The following is a 21,152-nucleotide window of genomic DNA, read 5'->3' as shown; positions in this document are numbered from 1 at the left end:
CCCCCCCCTTCTCTCATACTCCATTCCTCATTCTGGCTCCCCTCTCCCCCCTTGCCTTCTCCTCACCTCCCCCGGGTCCCCTTCTCCTTCCCTTTCTCCCATGGTCCACTCTCTTCCCCAATCAGATTCCTCCTTCTTCAGCTCATTATCTCTTCCACCTATCACCTCCCAGATTCTTACTTCATCCTGATTTCACCGATCACCTGCCAGCTTCCCCTCTCCCACCCCACCTTTTATTCTGGCATCTTCCTCCTTCCTTTCCGGCCCAGATGAAGGGTCTCGGTGTGAAACGGTGACTGTCTGTCCATCTCCATCGACGCTGCCTGACCTGCTGAGTTCCTCCAGCACTTAGCATGTGTTGCTGTAGTCTGTCAGCGATGGGGATCGGGCTGCTTTACGTGGCCCCTGGTGTCGTGGCGCTGCCCAGGGCCGAGCGGGTGGTGGGGCAGGGTGAAGTGGCGTTGACGGGAGTGGATTGGGGAGGTTTGACCACGACCTGAGGACCTGAGGTGGCTGTGTTGCCCGCAGGAGCTGCAGTATGGGAACTGTTACTGGTTGAAGGGGAGCCGGTACTCGGACATTGGCACGCTGGCCTGGATGATCACCCTCAGTGACGGGCTGCACAACTTCATCGACGGCCTGGCCATCGGCGCCTCCTTCACCGTCTCCGTCTTCCAGGGCATCAGCACCTCTGTCGCGATCTTGTGCGAGGAGTTTCCCCACGAGCTCGGTGCGTGGTCTGGGCCAGAGACAGGGGAAGCAGCTGACAGAGACGCAGAGCAGCCAGAAGGGGGGGGTGGGGGATGGAGAGGGTTACAGAGACGGGGGTGTAGGGGAGGGAGAGGGTAACAGAGCGAGGGGTGTAGGTGAGGGAGAGGGTAACGGAGACAGGGAGGGGTGTAGGACAGGGGGGTTTGTGGCGACAGGGAGGGGTGTAGGACAGGGGGGTTTGTGGCGACAGGGAGGGGTGGTGCAATAAAGGGGGTAACAGATGGGTGTGATGCAGGGGGTAAACAGGGAGGAGTGTAGGACGGGGGTTTGTGGCGACAGGGAGGGGTGGTGCAATGAAGGGGGTAACAGAGACGGGGGGGTGTGATGCAGGGGGTAAACAGACAGGGAGGGGTGTAGGTCAGAGGAGTTTGTGGAGACAGGGAGGGGCGGTGGATTGAAGGGGGTAACAGAGAAGGGGAAGGACCAGAAGACTTTACATTTTGAGGTTATATTGTTTCAGCACTGATGGTTGATTTGTCACATCCTGGAGTCATTGTGAGTTGGTCCTCTCCTCTGCCCACCCCAATTCCACCTTCCCCTCTGCTCTCCCCCATCCTCCCTCCCCTCCCATCACATCACCCTCACACCTCCCCTCTCCTCCACCCTCCATTCTGAACTGCCCTTCCCTTCCAGTTCCTCACCTCCTGCCACCCACACCCTTCTCCTCTTCTCCCTCCTACCCCTCAACCTCTGATCCTCTGGGTCCCACCCTCTCTCCTCTCCAACCTCTCACACGCTGGGTCCCCTCCCCTCCCCTCCGCTCACCCTCTCTCCTTTGCTGTCCTGCAGGGGACTTTGTGATCCTGCTGAACGCAGGGATGAGCCTACAGCAGGCCCTGTTCTTTAACTTCCTCTCGGCCTGCTGCTGCTACATCGGCCTGGCCTTCGGCATCGTGGCCGGCAGCCACTTCTCTCCCAACTGGATCTTCGCACTGGCCGGCGGCATGTTCCTCTACATCGCCCTGGCAGACATGGTGAGTTCTGGCGGGCTCGACTTACAGCTGAGGCACGACCTGGGCTGTACAAGAGAGGGGTCAGAAGTCGTGCGGAGGGAGGGAGAGAGGATTCGGGGATCATACAGAGGGAAGGAGAGAGGAGTGGAATGGGCTGCCGGCGGCGGTGGTGGAGGCGGAAACGATGGGGTCTTTTACAGACTTCTGGATGGCCACATGGAGCTTAGAAAAATAGAGGGCTATGGGTAAGTAAGCCTAGGTAGTTCTAAGGTAGGGACATGTTCGGCACAGCTTTGTGGGCCGAAGGGCCTGTATTGTGCTGTAGGTTTTCTGTGTTTCTATGAGTCAGGTCATACAAAGGAGAGTACAAATGGTTTATTATCTCTGACAAGTGACATTAATTTTTTTGTTTTGCTATAATGTACTAATATACATATGAGCAAGGCCTCTGGTGGTCAGGATCAACCATGGATGTTGTGCGCCAGATGTCTATGTAATACCCAAGCCAGGGCAGTATGATATGGAGAGCAAGCTGTCACCCATATAGCAGGCTCCTCCCTCTATGCAGCTGATGAATCCAAAGGCAATGCGGAGACTGGTACAGTTTGGCACCGGTGGTGTCGCAGTCAGCGTTGTACTCAAGGTAGGACTGCCTTAGGGACTCCAGCTCTGGACTTCTCCCTCAGGTTTACTCCCCAAGACTTCCCCATGGGTGGGTACAGCCGCAAGGCAGCAGAGGTTTGAGATCGGAGTTTTCCTTCTCCTCGATGAGCTGCCAACCATGGGTGACGTGCCCCATCTCCCCAAAGAGACTGGTTTTAAGGTGCCTGTAACCCACCCTAACCCCTTCTCTTGTCAGTGAAACGGTTCCACCGGACGTAGTAGCTAAGCCACCTGTGAAGGCCAGGAGCTGGACTTGGTTGTCACCCTCTGGCCTGTGTGGAGCTGGACTTGGTTGTCACCTCCTGGCCTGTGTGGAGCTGGACTTGGTTGTCACCCTCTGGCCTGTGTGGAGCTGGACTTGGTTGTCACCCTCTGGCCTGTGTGGAGCTGGACTTGGTTGTCACCTCCTGGCCTGTGTGGAGCTGGACTTGGTTGTCACCCTCTGGCCTGTGTGGAGCTGGACTTGGTTGTCACCCTCTGGCCTGTGTGGAGCTGGACTTGGTTGTCACCCTCTGGCCTGTGTGGAGCTGGACTTGGTTGTCACCTCCTGGCCTGTGTGGAGCTGGACTTGGTTGTCACCCTCTGGCCTGTGTGGAGCTGGACTTGGTTGTCACCCTCTGGCCTGTGTGGAGCTGGACTTGGTTGTCACCCTCTGGCCTGTGTGGAGCTGGACTTGGTTGTCACCCTCTGGCCTGTGTGGAGCTGGACTTGGTTGTCACCTCCTGGCCTGTGTGGAGCTGGACTTGGTTGTCACCCTCTGGCCTGTGTGGAGCTGGACTTGGTTGTCACCCTCTGGCCTGTGTGGAGCTGGACTTGGTTGTCACCCTCTGGCCTGTGTGGAGCTGGACTTGGTTGTCACCCTCTGGCCTGTGTGGAGCTGGACTTGGTTGTCACCTCCTGGCCTGTGTGCAGCCCAGGGGTAGTAACAGGTGCACTATTTGAGGAGCATGCCATTGAGAGCAACCCCATTATCAACCCTGGTTATGACAACCTTAGGGAATGATATCTACAGTATAGGAAATAAAGAAGTAAATGCAAAAATAGTGAGGTAGTGTACATGGGTTCATTGTCTGTGCAGAAATTGGGTGGTTCTGGTGGTGGTGAAAGAGCCATTCCTGAAACATTGAGGTCTGTCTTCAGGCTCCCATACTTTGTTCCTGATGATAGCAATGAGAAGATGGCGTGTCCTGAATGGTGAGGCCCTTAGTGATGGCTGCTGCCTTTTTGAGGCACCGCTTTATGAAGTCGTCCTGGATGGTGGGGTGTCTGGTGCCCGGTGCCCATGTCTGCAGTCAGTGCGACTTCATGGGTCATGGGCCAGGAGGTATTTCACACAGACCTCCAGGTGACTCACTCAGGCCTGAGCTTATACCAGTGTGTCTGTGAGGTTTACAGTCCCAGCACCGTGCGATTTGCTGGGCTTGTGCTCGTGTTGGTCATATCTGGGCAACGCAGAGGCTGAGCGTCTGAACTGTCTGTCTCCACAGTTTCCTGAGATGAACGAAGTCAGCAAAGGAGAGGATGGAGAGGAGTCCACCTCGCTGGTTGTGTTTGTGATACAGAACGCCGGGCTGCTCACCGGCTTTTCCATAATGCTGGTGCTCACCATGTACTCAGGATCCATTCAGATTGGCTAAGTGACTGACAGCCCCTCGAGGGGCTCACTCGGAGCAGGACTCCAAGCACAGAGAAGACTACTATTGAGACCCCGGCTGCCCAACACTGCCACGACCCAGGTGGCTTCACATTCGGACGACAGCTCTTTGCGAATACTATCATTGTGCCGGTTAGGAACAAACTCATTCCAACTTGCTGACAACACCACAGGTCGACAAGGTGGAGGTTTCCCAAACGATAATCTGCATTTCCATGTCCAAGCAAGCATTCCAGCCTATGACTGGTGAAGTTCATACACACTCAATATAAGCACAATAGGGGTAGAGGCTTGGGGGGCAGTGGTTAGAGATGATTGTGGCTTCTAGTTTACACAGCCTTGCCTTGTCTTCAGCGTGTCCCCGTTTCTGACCTTACCATGGGTCTTTTCAGTCCAGCTGCTGCTGGGTTTCTCCACGTGGTCATGGAGGAAGCGACAGGAAGAGGAGTTTCAGTCAGTCCTGGTCCTTCTCGGGCTTACAAATCTGCCCCTGGACCAGGAGCTGCTCACCAAATGTCCACCATTGGGCCGGACCCTGGGAGCGTGAGTAGGAGTGGCAGCTGGAGAGAGTGGATGTGCAAAGGGCGATTCCAATTCATTTATTTACCACAAATACATCGCAACATGTGGTGAACTAGGCCGTTTGCGTTAGCAACACAAGCTGGTGGGCAGCCACAAGGGTTGCTGCACGTTCCTGCACCGACATATCAGGCCCTCAGTATCCAGCAGCACAACACAGAACACAACGAGCCACAAAAGAACATCAAAACGAACTCCTGTTCTCTCTCCCTCTCACCCACACGAACACCTCTAACCTCTCAACCTCGGGCCTCCAGCCTCCAGTGGGCTCACATGCTCACGGACATTAGGCCCCTGAATTTCCCACGGGGCCTCCACTTCCAGCCTTCTGATCGTCCTTCAGGCTTCATTCTTCGGTTTCAAACCCGGCACTCGCCGTTAACAGTCTTTGGGTATTCATGAGGGGCAGCGAGGGTATTAATGGGGGGGGCGGGGGGGAAACAGCTTTTCTCAGAGTACAGAAGAATGGGAGGACCTAGAAGTGTTTGAAGTACAAGATGGCTACAGGGGGAGATTCAGGAAAGCTGCACTGCAGAGAGAGGAGTGGACGTGTTTGGAGGGGTGGGTTGAGGAGTGTAGATGGTGAGACCGTTCCTCATCCTGATCTCGGTCTGGGATTGGTGATGAGGTGGTTGATAGTTGGTGTTCTTCCCTCATCCTTCTCTCTCCTCCCTCACTCCTCTACCCCCTTTGTCCCTCGCTCGTTCCTCCCCTACCCCCTTTTTCCTCCCTGTGCATCCTTCCTTCACTTCCCCTACCTCTCACTCCTCTCCTACCCTCCCTCGATCCTCCCCTACTCGCCACTCCTCTGTCATCCCTCCCCCACACTTATCCCTTTCATCCCCCACTCCTTTCCAGTCCCTCCCTCCCTCCTCCCCACCTCTCCTTGACCCCCCACCCCTTTCCCTTTACATTAGATGTGATTGTGTCTGTTCTGTATTTTCTGGGTCAGAGGGAGCCAGTGTCTGGTTGTTTATACAACAAATCCATAACCACACCCCCCACCCACCTCCTTCCATTGGTCTCTACACCTCCTTTGTCAGGGCATCAAAGGTTAAAGAGAGAAGGCAGGGGAATGGAGTTGAGTGGGAAAATAAATCAGCCATGATGAAATAGTGGAGCAGGTTCAATGGGCTGAATGGCCTAATTCTGCTCCTACATCTCGTGGTTTAAAAGCCACTCACTGTGTGGAAAAGTTTTGCCCCATGTCACAGAGTCACTTTTGGATCTCTTGCTGACTGCCTTCATCCATCGTGCTCGGTGATGCTCACTACAAGTCTCTGTCCACACGACTTGGTCTTTTCAGGATTTTGCATCCCTCTGTCAGAACCCCCCCGACCCTCCTCAGTCTTCTTGTTCCCCCCCACCCACCCCCCAAGGCCACCTTAGCTCCTCCGGACTATCCACATAATCACAGTTCCCTCATCGCTGGAATCAGTTTTGAAAAAGGATTTTCAGCCTGAAAGGTTAACTCTGTCTATCCACAGATGATGTGTGTGCAGCTGGCATTTCCTGCCCCCCTGGAGGCGGGACAGCGCCACTGTAGCTGGGAGGCCGCCATTACAGTGTGACGTTTACATAGCCGGGTTTCATCAGTAAAGCAGCATGGGTTATTGGAAAGTGACGGTAGAATGCACCTTTAAATGAATGATGGCATCACTGGCACATCCAATCCTTCTCTCTGACTCACTCACTCCGCATCTTGCAGACCACAGCTCCTTGGCCGCAGGAGTTGGTGCGAATGTCTCGGACTGGTGCATCCCTATTGTCTTCCAGGGGCTCAGTCACTGTGGAAAGCAGTGTGTGCTCTGGGGAGCTCTGCACGCAAGCCATTGAGGTTAAGGTATCGATTAGCTTTATTTATCACGTGTACATCAAAACAGACAGAGAAATGCATTTGTATTTGTCAACAACCGACATAATCCAAAGATGCACTGGGGGGGGCAGCCCGCAAGTGTCGTCACGCTTCCGCCACCAAAGAGCACACCAACATCTCACTTTCCCTTCCCGTGCATCCTTGGAATGTGGGCGGAAACTCGTGCACTCGGAGGAAGGCTATGCAGTGATGGGGAGGACATACAAACATCCTGCAGGCAACGGCAGGAATTGAACCTCAGTCACCCGGCACCACAAGAGCATTTCGCTACCATGCCCCCTCCTAGTAGTGATGCAACGACTTGCAGAGAGACACCAGCCATTGCAACGTATTTACATGTTGTTCTTTGTTGTAGTTGATAGTCCAAATGTGCAGGGTAGTGATATTTGATTCAAAGATGTCAGGGTCTATTGTGCAATATATTTGCTATAAAGAACTGTTGCTGGGTGTAAGTCTTGTAAAGAGATTGCACAACCTCCTGTCTGCGGAGAGTGCAAGAGGGTATGAGACATTACGTACAGAAGGTGTGGGCTATATTGTTGGCTGAGCCCGAGGGTGGTGGGTGTGATATTACAGTGTGTTTGGCAGTGGGTGTATACAGGTGGTGTGAGGTAAAGGTTTTCTGCTTTTCCGTGATGGTTTAAACCAAAAGCTGGTTGATCTTTGTCCAGTCCCTATATCTGAAACCCGGTGCAAAGATTTCCACGGTCCATCGGCCTGAACGAAACTCGGCTGAAGGTGTGGACTTCCCGGTTGTATCCCCATTAAAGATTAGCTTTATCTGTAACACGTACGTCGAAACACTCAGTGGAATGTATCGTTTGCAACAACAATCAACAGAACCTGAGGATGCCCGCAAGTGTCACCACACTTCCAGCACCAACGTAACATGCCCATGACTTCCTACGCCTTTCTTGCACATCTCTGGAATGTGGGAGCAAGGCTGGCAGACAGCGTTGGGAATTGAACCCGGGACGTTGGCGCTGTGATAGTGTTACGCTACAGTACTGACCTGTTAACCATCAGTCTGAGGACGGGAAGTCCGACAGGGATTAACCAGCTTTGACCCAGCTATACGGTTGTAGTGAAATATCTCAGTGAAGCCAACAAGTATTACAACAATGTGCTAGATGCTGATGGTGTGATTTTTAAAGTAATTTATCAAAAGCTATTTATCACTTTTCTGAAACACTAGTTCCAGGGTCTGTGGGATTCAAACCCAGTGCCAGTGAAGAGGTGTGTGTCTGGCTGGGGTGTTGGTAGGAGGGCCTCTGATCCAACAGGGGAGGATTTCCAGGACACTTCCCTCCCATGGTCTGAGTCGACGTTCCCTCCCTCCTCTCCCCCCTCCCTGCTTGTCGCAGGAGGTTTGACGGAATTCCCCGACCCTGGGCCTCAGTCACTTGGCACTTGGGATGAACCCATCTTCTGAAAGTCAGTCTGAAAGCTCGACCCAGTCGGCTGTAAGAACCTTGAGTCTGATTACAGGGATTCTTTGTGTTATAGTGTGTGTTGTGCGTTCTGAACGACAGACCAAATTACTACACACCACGCTGGCGATGGAGTGGGTATTAGAATATGCACTGTAGAATGCTAGGGTAGAAATTTAAATAAAGTTCAGCTGAATTCTGACTGAAGTCTTTGAATTGTGGACCCCGAATGCTCAAATGGAAGCAATTTGGCCTGAGAGACCTGTGTCTGCTCTCCCATTGTTTTTCCACAGCTCTGCAGTTTTCCCCTTTCTGAGAATTTCTCCAAATTGCTGTGAGTTCCGCTTTGAGCTCACTTTCTGCAGCCGCCGTTCTTCTCACCTCGTGTGCCAGCATGTAAGCACCAGAAACTCTGGCAGACTCCGAAAGGTGCGCAGTGGAGAATATCCTGACTGATTGCAATAGGGCCTAGTACGGAAACATCAATGGCCAGGAATGGAAACGCCTACAGAAAGTAATGGACGCAGCCCAGTCCGTCAGGGACAAAGCTCTCCCCACTGTGGAGCGCTGCCACAAGAAAGCATCATGTATGTTCAAACATCCACCCGTTCTACCCTGGGTAGGCCCAAAACGTCGGCTGTGTACTGTCACTCCTCCACAGCGGCAGAGTTCCTAACGACAATTCAGTGTTTGCTGCTGGAAGGACCAGGCCCTGCTCTGATCCTCCTACAGCTCTAAGGATTTCAGCCTGAACTAGTGTGTGAATCACCGAGCCTGGCTGTGTCCTCTCTCTGCAGCCCACTGGGGTAGGCCCACAGACATCCCCCCTCTCCCGGAAGTTCCGGGAGTCTCCCGCATATGAACAGTGGCTCCCTGATGCCCGCAAATTATATACAATATCACGGAAATCAATTTTTTTGAGAGCGAGCGAGAGCGACCACGAGAGAGAGAGAGTGTGCCATGGCAGAGTGTCCCAAAAAAGGAAAATATAAAACATACATCACCCCAGACTACACTAAAGTGTACCCCTGCCTAATAGGGGTCAAAAATAATGACAGTGTTGCTCGCTGCGCTGTTTGCAACAGTGACTTTTCTATTGCCCATGGTGGGTTAAGACTGTAAAAGACATGTTGAGGTGAGTTTAACAGGTGTCATTCGTTCATTAGCATAGCTAACGTTATTTAAACTAGCTGGCCAGCTGCTAAGGAGCTACTCTATTGCAGACATCCCACCTCTCCCGGAAGTCTCCTGCAAATTGATGGAGCTGTCTCCCTGAAATGAGTTTTTGCAGGGTGGGATGTCTGGGCCCATGCATCAGAGCAGTGCTACTGGGTGGTAAGTGAAAGATGAACATCACAAACCTGAGAGAGAAAATAAGACAGAACATGCTGCAAATGCCCTGCAGGTCAGGAAGCAGCTGTGCAGAGAAAAGCAGTAGAAGACCACAAAACGACAAACAAAATGCAGGCCAGGCAGCATCTATGGAAAAGAGTAAACAGTCAACATTTTGGGCCAAGACCCTTCATCAAGGCTGGAAAAAAGGATGTGGAATCAGAACAAGAAAGTGGGGGGAGGGGAGGAAGAACCACAAGGTGAAAGGTGAAACTGGGGGAGGGGTGAAATAAAGAGCTGGGAAGTTTATTGGCGAGGGAGATACAGGCCTGGAGGAGGGGGAATCTGATAGGAGAGGACAGAAGACCATGGAAGAAATGTAAGGGTGGGGGAGTACCAGAGGAAGGTGATAGGTAGGTAAGGAGAGAGGGAAATGGGAATGCTGAAGGAGATGGGGTGAGGGCAGATGTGCATGAAATGGAAGAGATGAGGTTGAGGGCAGTGTTGATGGAGGAGTAAGGAAACCCCCTTTCTTTGAAGAAGGAGGATATCTCCTTAGTTCTGGAATGAAAAGCCTCATCCTGAGAGCAGACGCAGCAGAGACAGAAGAATTCAGAGACGGGGATGGCGTTTTTACAAGGAACAGGGTGGGAAGAGGTATAGTCTAGGTAGCTGTGAGAGTCAGTTGGTTTATAATAAATAAGCTGTCTCCAGAGAGATGGGGAAAGGGGAGGGAAGTGTCGGAAATGGACCAGGTGAATTTGAGGGCCGGGTGGAAGTTGGAGGTAAAGTTGATGAAGATAACGAGCTCTGCATGGGTGTCAGAAGCAGCACCAATGCAGTCGTTAATGTAGCATAGGAAAAGTTGGGGAGTGATACAGTTCCATGTGGCTAACCAACAGGCAGGCATAGCTGGGACCCTTGCGAGTGCCCATGGCATGGTTCCGAAGGACTGGAAAATTGCAAATCACTCCACCCTTCAGAAAGTGGGGGGGGGGTAGTGGCAGAAGAAAGGAAATTATAGGCCAGTTAGCCTGATCTCAATGGTTGGGAAGGTGTTAAGAGTCCATTGTTAAGGATGAGGTTTCAGTGTACTTGGAGGCACATGATAAAATAGGCCAAAATCAGCACTGTTTTATCAAGGGAAAATCTTGCCTGTCAAATTTGCTGGAATTCTTTGAGGAAATAAGAAGCAGGATAGACAAAGGAGAATTGAAGGATGTTGTGTCCTTGGATTTTCAGAAGGCCTTCGACAAGGTGCCATACACAAGGCTGCTTAGCAAGATGAGAACCCATGGTATTACAGGAAAGTTACTAGCATGGGTAGAGTTGCAGGGGGCAGAAGTGGCTGACTAGCTGGAGGCAGCGAGTGGGAACAAAGGGAGCCTCTTCTGAATGGCTGCCACTGACTAGTGGTGTTCCACAGGGGTTGGTGTTGGCCCCACTTCTTATGTTGTATGTCGATGATTTGGATGATTAAATTGATGACTCTGTGGACAATATGAAGATAGATGGAGGGACAGGTAGTGTTGAGGAAGCAGGGAGACTTGGGCAAATTAGAAGAATGGGCAAAGAAGTGGCAGATAAAGACATTGTTAAGAAGTCTTGCACTTTGGTAGAAGCAATAAAAGCATTCTTTAAATGGAGAAAATTCAAAAATCCAGGGTGCAAAGGGACTTGGGAGTCCTCATGAAGCGGTGGCTGATTGGCAGGAAGCAAAGAGTGGGAATAAAGGGAGCCTTTTCTGGTTGGCTGCCAGTGACTGGTGATGTTCCCCAGGGGGCTGTGTTGGGACAGATTCCTTTCATGGTATATGTCAATAATTTGGATAATGGAATTGATGTCTTTGTTGCTAAGTTCGCAGACAATGTGAAGATTGGTGGAGGGGCAGGTAGATTTGAGAAAGTAGAGACTTAGATTAGGAGAATGGGCAAAGAAATAGCAGATGGAATACAGTGTCAGGAAATGTACAGTCATGTACTTTGGTAGAAGAAAATTGAAAGGTTGACTATTTTCTAAATGGAGAGAAAATACAGTAACTGAGGCACAAAGGGAATTGGGGGTCATTCTGCAGAATTCCCTAAAGGTTAACTTGCAGGTTGAGTCTGTGGTGAGGAAGGCAAATGTAATGTTAGCATTCATTTCAAGCGGACTAAAATATTTAGATTATGAAGACACGCAGTCCTCTTTTATTGTCATTTAGTAATGCATGCATTAAGAAATGATACAATATTCCTCCAGTGTGATATCACAGAAACACAGGACAGACCAAGACTGAAAAACTAACAAAAACCACATAATTATAACATATAATTACAACAGTGCAACAATACCATAACTTGATGAAGAACAGGCCATGGCACAGTAAAAAAGTTCAAAGTCTCTCGAAAGTCCCACATCTCACGCAGGCGGGAGAAGGAAGAAAACTCTCCCTGCCATGCCCGACCACAGTCCGACTCTGAGTCATCCAAAAACTTCGAGCCTCCAATCAGCCCTCCGACACCGAGTACTGAGCACCATCTCTATCCGAACGCTTCGACCTCAGCCTCGGTCGCCAGCAGCAGGCAAAGCCGGGGATTTTGGGGCCTTCTCTCCGGAAGATTCTCGATCGCACAGTAACAACAGCAGCAAATCGGCATTTCAGAAATTTCTCCAGATGTTCCTCTGCTTCTCACGTCTGTCTCCATCAAATCAGAATTGTCCACGGCCCCTATTTAACAGGTACGGAGAGCTGCGTGCGCTGTGATCTTCTCCTCCCGCCTCTTTTTACGCAAGGATGTAATGCTGAGGCTTTATAAGGCATTGGTGAGGCTTCACTTGGAGTATTGTGAACAGTTTTGGGCCTTTAAGAAAGGATGTGCTGATATTGGAGAGCATGCAGAAGAGATCATGAGAATGATTCTGGGAGTGAAAGGATTGTTGTATGAGGAGTGTTTGGTGGCTCTGGGCCTGTATTCACCTGAATGTGGAAGAATGGGGGCGGGGGTGGGGGGGGCGGATCTCACTGAATGTTGAAAGGCCTGCATAGAGTGGATGTTTTCTGTAGTGGGGGTGGGGGGGCTGGGACCATAGGGCACAGCCTCAGGATAGAAGGACAATTGTTTAGAATGGAGTTCAAGAGGAATTTCTTTAGCCAGATGGTGGAATTCATTGCCACAGGCAGCTGTGGAGGCCAAGTCATTGGGTGTGTTTAAGGTGGAGGGTGATAGATTCTTGATTAGTCAGGGCGGGAAAGATTACAGGGAAACGGCAGGAGAATGGAGTTGGTAGGGAAATGAATCACGGAGCAGACTCGATGGCCTAATTCTGCCCCTATGTCTTATGGTCTTTGAAAGGCCCCCACCCCCACCACCATCAGGTGGGATGTGCCGTAGCACTAGGATAAAGACTATTATAATGTGAAACAGCATCTCGCTCCAGACAGCGAGACGACTGAACTCCCTGCCACCACCCAGGTCTCATCACGGATAGTGTTATACTGTTTACTTTTTGACTTGTGACATAAATGCACCTTATTATTTGTTAACTTATTTGTGTTATTATTACTCTGTGTATTGTGTGAGCTCTACATACTGTGTTGTGCACCTCCCAGTCTGGAGGAACGATGTTTCATTTGGCGGTGATCATGTGTACGGTTGAATGACGATAAATTGAACTTGATTAGGGTCTGGTGACTACTGTGTGTGGCCCAAGTACCCAAGAAGGGACGACCAAAGGTCTTGAATGACGACTGTCCAGTGGTCCTGACCTCACACATCATGAAAACCCTAGTCCTGGCTCACCTCCAACCCCTGGTCAGATCAGCCTCGATCCCCTGCAGTTCGCCTACAGGGAGCACACTGGGGTCGACAATGCTGGCGTCTACCTGCTGAACAGAGCCTACTCCCGTCTGGATAAGCAGGGCAGCACCGTGTGGATCGTGTTTTTAGATTTCTCAAGTGTTTTAATATCATACAGCCCTCACTGCTGGGGGGAAATCTCAGTTCAATGCAGATTGGCACTTCCATTGTATCCTTGATAATGGACTACCTGACTGGCAGACCTAGGGTTGCCAACTGTCCCGTATTAGCCGGGACATCCCGTATATTGGGCTAAATTGGTTTGTCCCGTATTTCCCCCACTAAGGTAGAGTGTTCCTATGAAACCGTTCGTAAGCTGAAATGGCGTAAAGTGAAGAAGCAATTACCATTAATTTATATGGGAAAATTTTTTGAGCGTTCCCAGACCCAAAAAATAACCTACCAAATCATACCAAATAACACATAAAACCGAAGATAACAGTAACATATAGTAAAAGCAGGAACGATATGATAAATACACAGCCTATATAAAGTAGAAATAATGTATGTACAGTGTAGTTTCACTTAACAGAATCGGGAAGATTAAGCCACAACCGATTTGTGGGAAAAAAAATCGGCAGGTACACGCATGCGCACATCACGCATGCGCACACAGGTGCCCGCACAAGGCTTCATGGTCATGGTAGTCTTTTTCAGGGTGAACACAAGTGTCCTGTATTTGACTGCTACTTTTGTCAGTTCACAGTTTGTGCGGCTTCAGAGCTGTGTGTCAGACAGGGCTATAAGCAGCACCAGGGGCTGTATTGGATCTCTTCCTGTTTACTTGTATACCTTGGACTTTAGATACAACACTAAGTCATATCATCTGCAGAATTTCTCTGATGACTCAGCAATAGTTGGGTATAAAGGAAGGACGGGAGGATGAATATCAGGCCCTGGTGGAGGACTTTGTCAAATGGCGCAAGCTGAGTTTTCTGCAACACAACATCAGTAAGACAAAGGAGATGGTGATGGACTTTAGGAAGAGCTAAGCCTGCACTGCTCCCTGTTACTATTGATGGCGAGGACGTGGATGTGGTGAGATCCTACAGGTACCTGGCGGTGCACCTGGATGACAGACTTGAGTGGAACATCAACACAGAGGCTTTGTACAAGAAGGGCCAGAGTCACCTCTACTTCCTGAGGAGGCTGAGGGCCGTTGGAGTATGCAGGCCTCTCCCTCACACGTTCTACCAGTCTGTTGTCACCAGTACAATCTTCTATGCGATGTTGTGCTGGGGCAATGGCATCAATGTGAGCGATGCCAACAGGTTGAATAAACTGATTAGAAAGGCTGGCTCAGTTATAGGAGTCAAACTGGACACACTGGAGGCTGTGGTAGAACTAAGGACCCTACGTAAAATCCTGGCAATTCTGGACAATGTTTCTCACCCTCTGCATGCCACCTTGGCTGAACAGAGGAACACTTTTAGTAATGCACCAAGACAACTCCATAGAGCGCTATATGAGGTCATTCTTACCTCATAATAAGTTAACCTGTAGCCGGGGAAGTGATGACCTCCTCCTGTTAGACCATTTGTGGTAACTTATTTTTTTATTCTTTCTTTCTTCTCTTCAAATATTTGTGTATCTGTGCACTTGTGATGCTACTGTGACACTGTAATTTCCTTTGGGATCAATAAATTATCTATCTATCTGTTAGTAACTCTGGGTTTCCTAAACAATAACCCAGTGATTTGCTGACTGTCGATACATTTGCATACTGTTGTCACCCCATCTATGAAGCCCTTGGTTGAGAGATTATTTATCACAGACATGCATTTTTTGCTACCACAACAGAGACTGATTGTTACAACCACACACTGTTCTACACAATTGGCCTCTTTCATGCAGAAGGGAAGGCTGTTGTGAATTTCACATCGTTAACTGTGTTGGCCAAGTGGTTAAGGCGTTTGTCTAGTGATCTGAAGGTCGCTAGTTCGAGCCTCAGCGTGTTGTGTCCTTGAGCACTTAACCACACATTTCTCTGTGACGACACTGGTGCCAAGCTGTATGGGTCCTAATGCCCTTCCCTTGGACAACATTGGTGGCGTGGAGAGGGGAGACTTGCAGCATGGGCAACTGCCGGTCTTCCATACAACCTTGCCCAGGCCTGCGCCCTGGAAACCTTCCAAGGTGCAAATCCATGGTCTCACGAGTATATATATATATATATGTCACATGTACATCAAAACATACAGTGAAATGCGTAGTTCATGTCAAGTCAGTGAGGATGTGCTGGGGGCAGTCTGCAAGTGTCACCATTCTTCCTGTGCCAACAGAGCCCGTCCACTACTTACTAACCCCAACCTGGAGGAAATCCACGTGTGACAGGGAGAACATCAAACCTCCTTACAGACAGCAGCAGAATTACAGCTACCACTGTAACCCTTTACACTGATCACTGTGCTACCATGCATGAGAAGGTCTTGGCAAGTAGGATTTGGAAAAACCCCAAGGGAATGTTCTAGAGTGAGGGTAGGACTGATCAGGGAATCACACGCCTGGGGCAGGGGAGGTCCTTAATAAATTCTTTGCTTCAGTGTTCACCAATGAGAGGGACATTTGTGGGGTCAGTGTAGGACAGGCTGAATTGCTGGAACATGCCGCCGTTGAGAAAGAAGATGTGCTGGAACCTCTGACAGATAAGCCCCCGGGCAGGACGGGATATACCCTTAGTTACAGCAGGGAGCAAGGCAAGAGATTGCTGCTCTTTTGGCAATCATCTTTGTATCCTTTTTGACCACAGGAATTGTCGGAGGGTGGCAAATGTTATCCCTTCGTTCAAGAAAGGTAATAGGGATAATCTTGGTGTTGTGATTGTGATCAAAGTCTCCAGAGAGAGACTGGATTGTGGAGATGGAAGTCTTTATTAATCACAACAGCAGGCATTCTTTTGGAGACCCTCTTGGTAGGGTCCACTGAACTTAAAGTACATCACGATCTTATATCCTTAAGATAAAAGATAACAGTGGGCTATTCACTACAAATTCAATCTTTACAATGACATTGTTTTCTTTAATACTTTGGGTTGATAAGTGCTTCCTTTGAGGTATGTATTTACAGTGGAAGCACATTGTACTTCATAAGACACTGCTGTAGTTTCAAACGCCTTTCTGGGAGAAATGAATTAACACAAATATTCCAAAATCTTCTGACGACAGAAAGTCAGATGCCCAACTATTGAAAGAGCGATGTGATAGTGTCAGTCCGGTCTGCAAACTTCCTTAAACTTGTTTACAGCGGTACAAGTTACTTCAACTCATTACTCAAATCTTTAATAGATGCAAGCCAATTAACACGACCCATTGTCTTAATAATAGACGTGAGAAATTCTGCACAAATTCTCTGGAGCAGTACACACAAAATGTTAGAGGAGCTCAGCAGATCAGGCAGCATCAGTGGGAATGAATAACAGCTGACATATCAGGTCTTCTTCTGGACAAAAAAGGAAGGGGGGGGGGAAGGTGCCAGAATAAAAAGATGGGGGAGGAGAAGGAGGCCATCTGGAAGATGATAGGTGAAGCCAAGTGGGTTGGAAAGATAAAGGGCTGGAGTAAACTGAGAGGAGAGGAGAGTGGACCATTTGGCTGATGCATATGCAAACATCTCATGTAAGCTATACCTCTTAGTCTGTGCTACGCAGAGTTTATTTGCAAAGATATGCTTTTAATCTAAATTTACTGCTTGTAATTTGCATCCCAGGGTGAGTAGTCAGGATGTGCACAGCACAACTGGGAAGTGTGTTTGCAAACATTTTTAATCTCTCCCTCTCCCTATGTAGAATGTCCTTCTGCTTCAAAACATCCACTATTACCCCTGTATCTAAAAAGACCAAGGTAACGTGCCTGAGTGACTGGTGTCCTGTCACACTTACCTCAATAATAAGCAAATGTTTTGAGAGGCTGGTCAAGGATTACATCTGCAGCTTGCTACCACCCAAATTGAACCCCCTACAATTCGCCTACTGACACAACCGATTGACAGATGACGCAATAGCCACTGCTCTACATACTGTCCTTACACATCTGGAGAAGAGAGATACTTATGTGAGAATGCTGTTCTTGGACTACAACATTCAACACCATAATTCCCTCCAGGTTCGACATGAAGCTTAGTGACCTCAGCCTTCACCCTGCCAGCTGGATCCTGGACTTCCTGTCAGATCACCAGCAGGTGGTAAGAGTGGACTCCCTTACCTCTGCCCCTCAACACAGGTGCCCCTCAGGCCTGTGTCCTAAGCCCCCTCCTTTGTGTGTCACCACCCATGGCTCCAATCTGCTAATTATATTTGCTGACAATACCACACTGATTGGCCCAATCTCAGATAATAATGAGGCTGCCTACAGAGAAGAAGTCATCACCCTGACACAGTAGTGTCAAGAAAACAACCTCTCCCTCAGTGTCGCAAAAACAAAGGAGCTGGTTGTGGACTACAGGAGGAATGGAGACAGGCTAACCCCTATTGACATCAAAGGATCTAGGGTTGAGAGGGTGAACAGCTTTAAGTTCCTCGGCTTCCACATCACTGAGGATCTCACGTGGTCTGTACATACCGGCTGTGTGGTGGAAAAAGCACAACAGTGCTTCTTTCACCTCAGACGGCTGAAGAAGTTTGGTATGGGCCCCCAAATCCCAAGAACTTTCTACAGGGGCACAATTGAGAGCATCCTGACTGGCTGCATCACTGCCTGGTAAGGGAACTGTACCTCCCTCAATCGCAGGACTCTGCAGAGAGTGGTGCGGACAGCCCAGTGCATCTGTAGATGGGAACTTCGCACTATTCAGGACATTGACAAAGACAGGTGTGTAAAAAGGGCCTGAAGGATCATTGGGGACCCGAGTCACCCCAACCACAAACTGTTCCAGCTGCTACCATCCAGGAAATGGTATCACAGCATAAAAGCCAGGACCAACAGTCTCCGGGACAGCTTCTTCCACCAAGCCATCAGACTGATTAATTCATGCTGACGCTACTGTATTTCTATGTTATATTGACTGTCCTGTTGTCATAATATTTATTAATTTACTATAAATTCCTCATTGTGCATTTAGACAGAGATGTAACATAAAGATTTTTACTCCTCATGTATGTGAAGGATGTAAGAAATAAAGTCCAATTCAATAGACAATAGGTGCAGGAGTAGGCCATTCAGCCCTTCGAGCCAGCACCACCATTCACTGTGATCATGGCTGATCATCCACAATCAGTATCCAGTTCCTGCCTTCTCCCCATATCCCTTCACTCCACTATCTTTAAGAGCTCTATCTAACTCTTTTTTGAAAGAATCCAGAGAATTGGCCTCTATTGTCTTCTGAGGCAGAGCATTCCACAGAACCACAACCCTCTGTGTGAAAAAGTTTTTCCTCAACTCTGTTCTAAATTGTCTACCCCTTATTCTTAAACTGTGGCCTCTGGTTCTGGACTCCCCCAACATCGGGAACATGTTTCCTGCCTCTAGCGTGTCCAATCCCTTAATAATCTTATATGTTTCAATCAGATCCCCTCTCATCCTTCTAAATTCCAGTGTATACAAGCCCAGTCACTCCAATCTTTCAACATATGACAGTCCCACCGTCCCAGGAATTAACCTCATGAACCTACGCTGCACTCCCTCAATAGCAAGAATGTCCTTCCTTAAATTTGGAGACCAAAACTGTACACAATATTCCAGGTGTGGTCTCACCAAGGCCCTGTACAACTGCAGAAGGACCTCTTTGCTCCTATACTCAACTCCTCTTGTTATGAAGGCCAGCATGCCATTAGCTTTCTTCACGGCCTGCTGTACCTGCATGCTTACTTTCAGTAACTGATGAACAAGGACACCTAGATCTCGTTGTACTTCCCCTTTTCCTAACGACACCATTCAGATAGTAATCTGCCTTCCTGTTCTTGCTACCAAAGTAGATAACCTCACATTTATCCACATTAAACTGCATCTGCCCACTCACCAAATCTGTCCAAGTCACCCTGCATTCTCATAACATCCTCCTCATATTTCACACTGCCACCCAGCTATGTGTCATCTGCAAATTTGCTAATGTTACTTTTAATCCCTTCATCTAAATCATTAATGTATATTGTAAATAGCTGTGGTCCCAGGACCGAGCCTTGCGGTATCCCATTAGTCACTGCCTGCCATTCTGAAAAGGACCCATTAATCCCTACTCTTTGTTTCCTGTTTGCCAACCAATTTTATATCTGTGTCAGTACCCTACTCCCAATACCATTTGCTCTAATTTTTCACACTAACCTCCTATGTGGGACCTTATCAAAGGCTTTCTGAAAGTCCAGGTAAACTACATCCACTGTCTTTCCCATGTCCATTTTCATAGTTACATCCTCAAAAAATTCCAGAAGATTAGTCAAGCATGACTTCCCCTTCGTAAATCCATGCTGACTCGGACCTATCCTGCCACTGCTATCCAAATATGCCGCTATTACATCTTTTATAATTGATTCCAGCATCTTCCCCACCACTGATGTCAGACTAACTGGTCTGTAATTGCCTGTTTTCTCTCTCCCTCCTTTCTTAAAAAGTGGGATAATATTAGCTACCCTCCAATCCACAGGAACTGATCCTGAATCTATAGAATATTGGAAAATGACTACCAATGCATCCACGATTTCTAGAGCCACCTCCTTAAGTACCCTGGGATGCAGACCATCAGGCCCTGGGGATTTATCAACCTTCAGTCCCATCAGTTTACCCAACACCATTTTGTGCCTGATGTGAATTTCCTTCAGTTCCTCTGTTACCCTAGGTCCTCTGGTCACTATTACATCTGGGAGATTGTTTGTGCCTTCCCTAGTGAAGACAGATCCAAAGTACCTGTTCAGCTCGTCTGCCATTTCCTTGTTCCCCATAATAATTTCACCCGTTTCTGTCTTCAAGGGCCCAACTTTGGTCTTAACTAATTTTTTCCTCTTTTCATACCTAAAGAAGCTTTTACTATCCTCCTTTATATTTTTGGCTAGCTTACCTTCGTACCTCATCTTTTCCCCCCATATTGCCTTTTTAGTTATCTTCTGTTGCTCCTTAAAAGTCTCCCAATCCTCTGGCTTCCCACTCATCCTTGCTATGTTATACTTCCTCTCTTTTATTTTTATACTGTCCTTAACTTCCCTTGTCATCCACGGTCACCCCTTACTCCCCTTAGAATCTTTCTTCCTCTTTGGAATGAACTGATCCTGCACCTTCCGCATTATTCCCAGAAATACCTGCCATTGTTGTTCCACTGTCATCCCTGCTAGGGTATCTTTCCAGTCAACTTTTGCCAGCTCCTCCCTCATGTGTCCATAGACCCCTTTGTTCAACTGTAATACTGACACTTCCGATCTTCTCTTCTCCCTCTCAAATTGTAGTTTAAAACTTATCATATTATGGTCAATACCTCCTAATGGCCCCTTTACCTCGAGTTCCCTTATCAAATCTGGCTCATTCCGCAACACTAAATCCAGAATTGCCTTCTCCCTGGTAGGCTCTAATACAAGCTGCTCTAAGAATTCATCTCTGAGGCACTCCACAAACTACCTTTCTTGGGGTCCAGTACCAACCCAATTTTCCCAGTCTACCTGCATGTTAAAATCCCCCATAACAACCGTAGAATTACCTTTGCGACGTGCCAATTTTAACTCCTGATTTAACTTTCACCCTATATCCAGGCTACTGTTTGGGGGCCTGTAGATAACTCCCATCAGTGTCTTCAGTTAAGGTCTGCAGACTAGTTCCTGTTTGAATTAATATCTGCTATATTCACACCTCTCCCGAATACTCCCTCACATTTGGGAATTATAGACTAGCGAGCTTTACATCAGTGGTAGTCAGATCATTAGAGAGGATTCTTAGAGACAAGATTTACAAGCATTTGGAGAGGCATAGTCTGATTCGGGATAGTGAGTATAGCTTTGTGAAGTCATGAAGGCTCATGAGCCTGGTTAACTTTCTCCAATGTCAAAGTGGTGTATATGAATTTTGGTAGGGTGCTTGACCACGTTTCTCATGGTACTCTCATCCAGAAATGGAAAGACGTTTCTGGATGTCTCAGTCCCAC

At 48.6% G+C, this 21,152-nt stretch overlaps 1 protein-coding gene across 5 annotated transcripts in view; it reads left to right on the top strand.

The window, feature by feature from the left end:
• The window catches only part of slc39a14 (solute carrier family 39 member 14), a 44,377-nt gene extending 34,901 nt beyond the window's left edge, over positions 1–9,476 (top strand). For all 5 annotated transcript variants that reach the window (XM_063057215.1, XM_063057216.1, XM_063057218.1 and 2 more), the window contains exons 9-11: positions 529–730; positions 1,561–1,745; positions 3,875–9,476. In XM_063057215.1, the coding sequence (XP_062913285.1) occupies positions 529–730; positions 1,561–1,745; positions 3,875–4,024 (537 nt within the window). In that variant the 3' untranslated portion in view covers positions 4,025–9,476. The remainder of the gene's footprint in view (positions 1–528; positions 731–1,560; positions 1,746–3,874) is intronic.
• The last annotated feature ends 11,676 nt before the right edge of the window (positions 9,477–21,152 follow it).

The sequence above is a fragment of the Mobula hypostoma genome, chromosome 8 (genome assembly GCF_963921235.1).
Source record: "Mobula hypostoma chromosome 8, sMobHyp1.1, whole genome shotgun sequence".
Classification (NCBI taxonomy): Eukaryota; Metazoa; Chordata; class Chondrichthyes; order Myliobatiformes; family Myliobatidae; genus Mobula; species Mobula hypostoma.
Note: the sequence above shows the minus strand (reverse complement) of the source record. Positions and strands in the feature narration are given on the sequence as shown.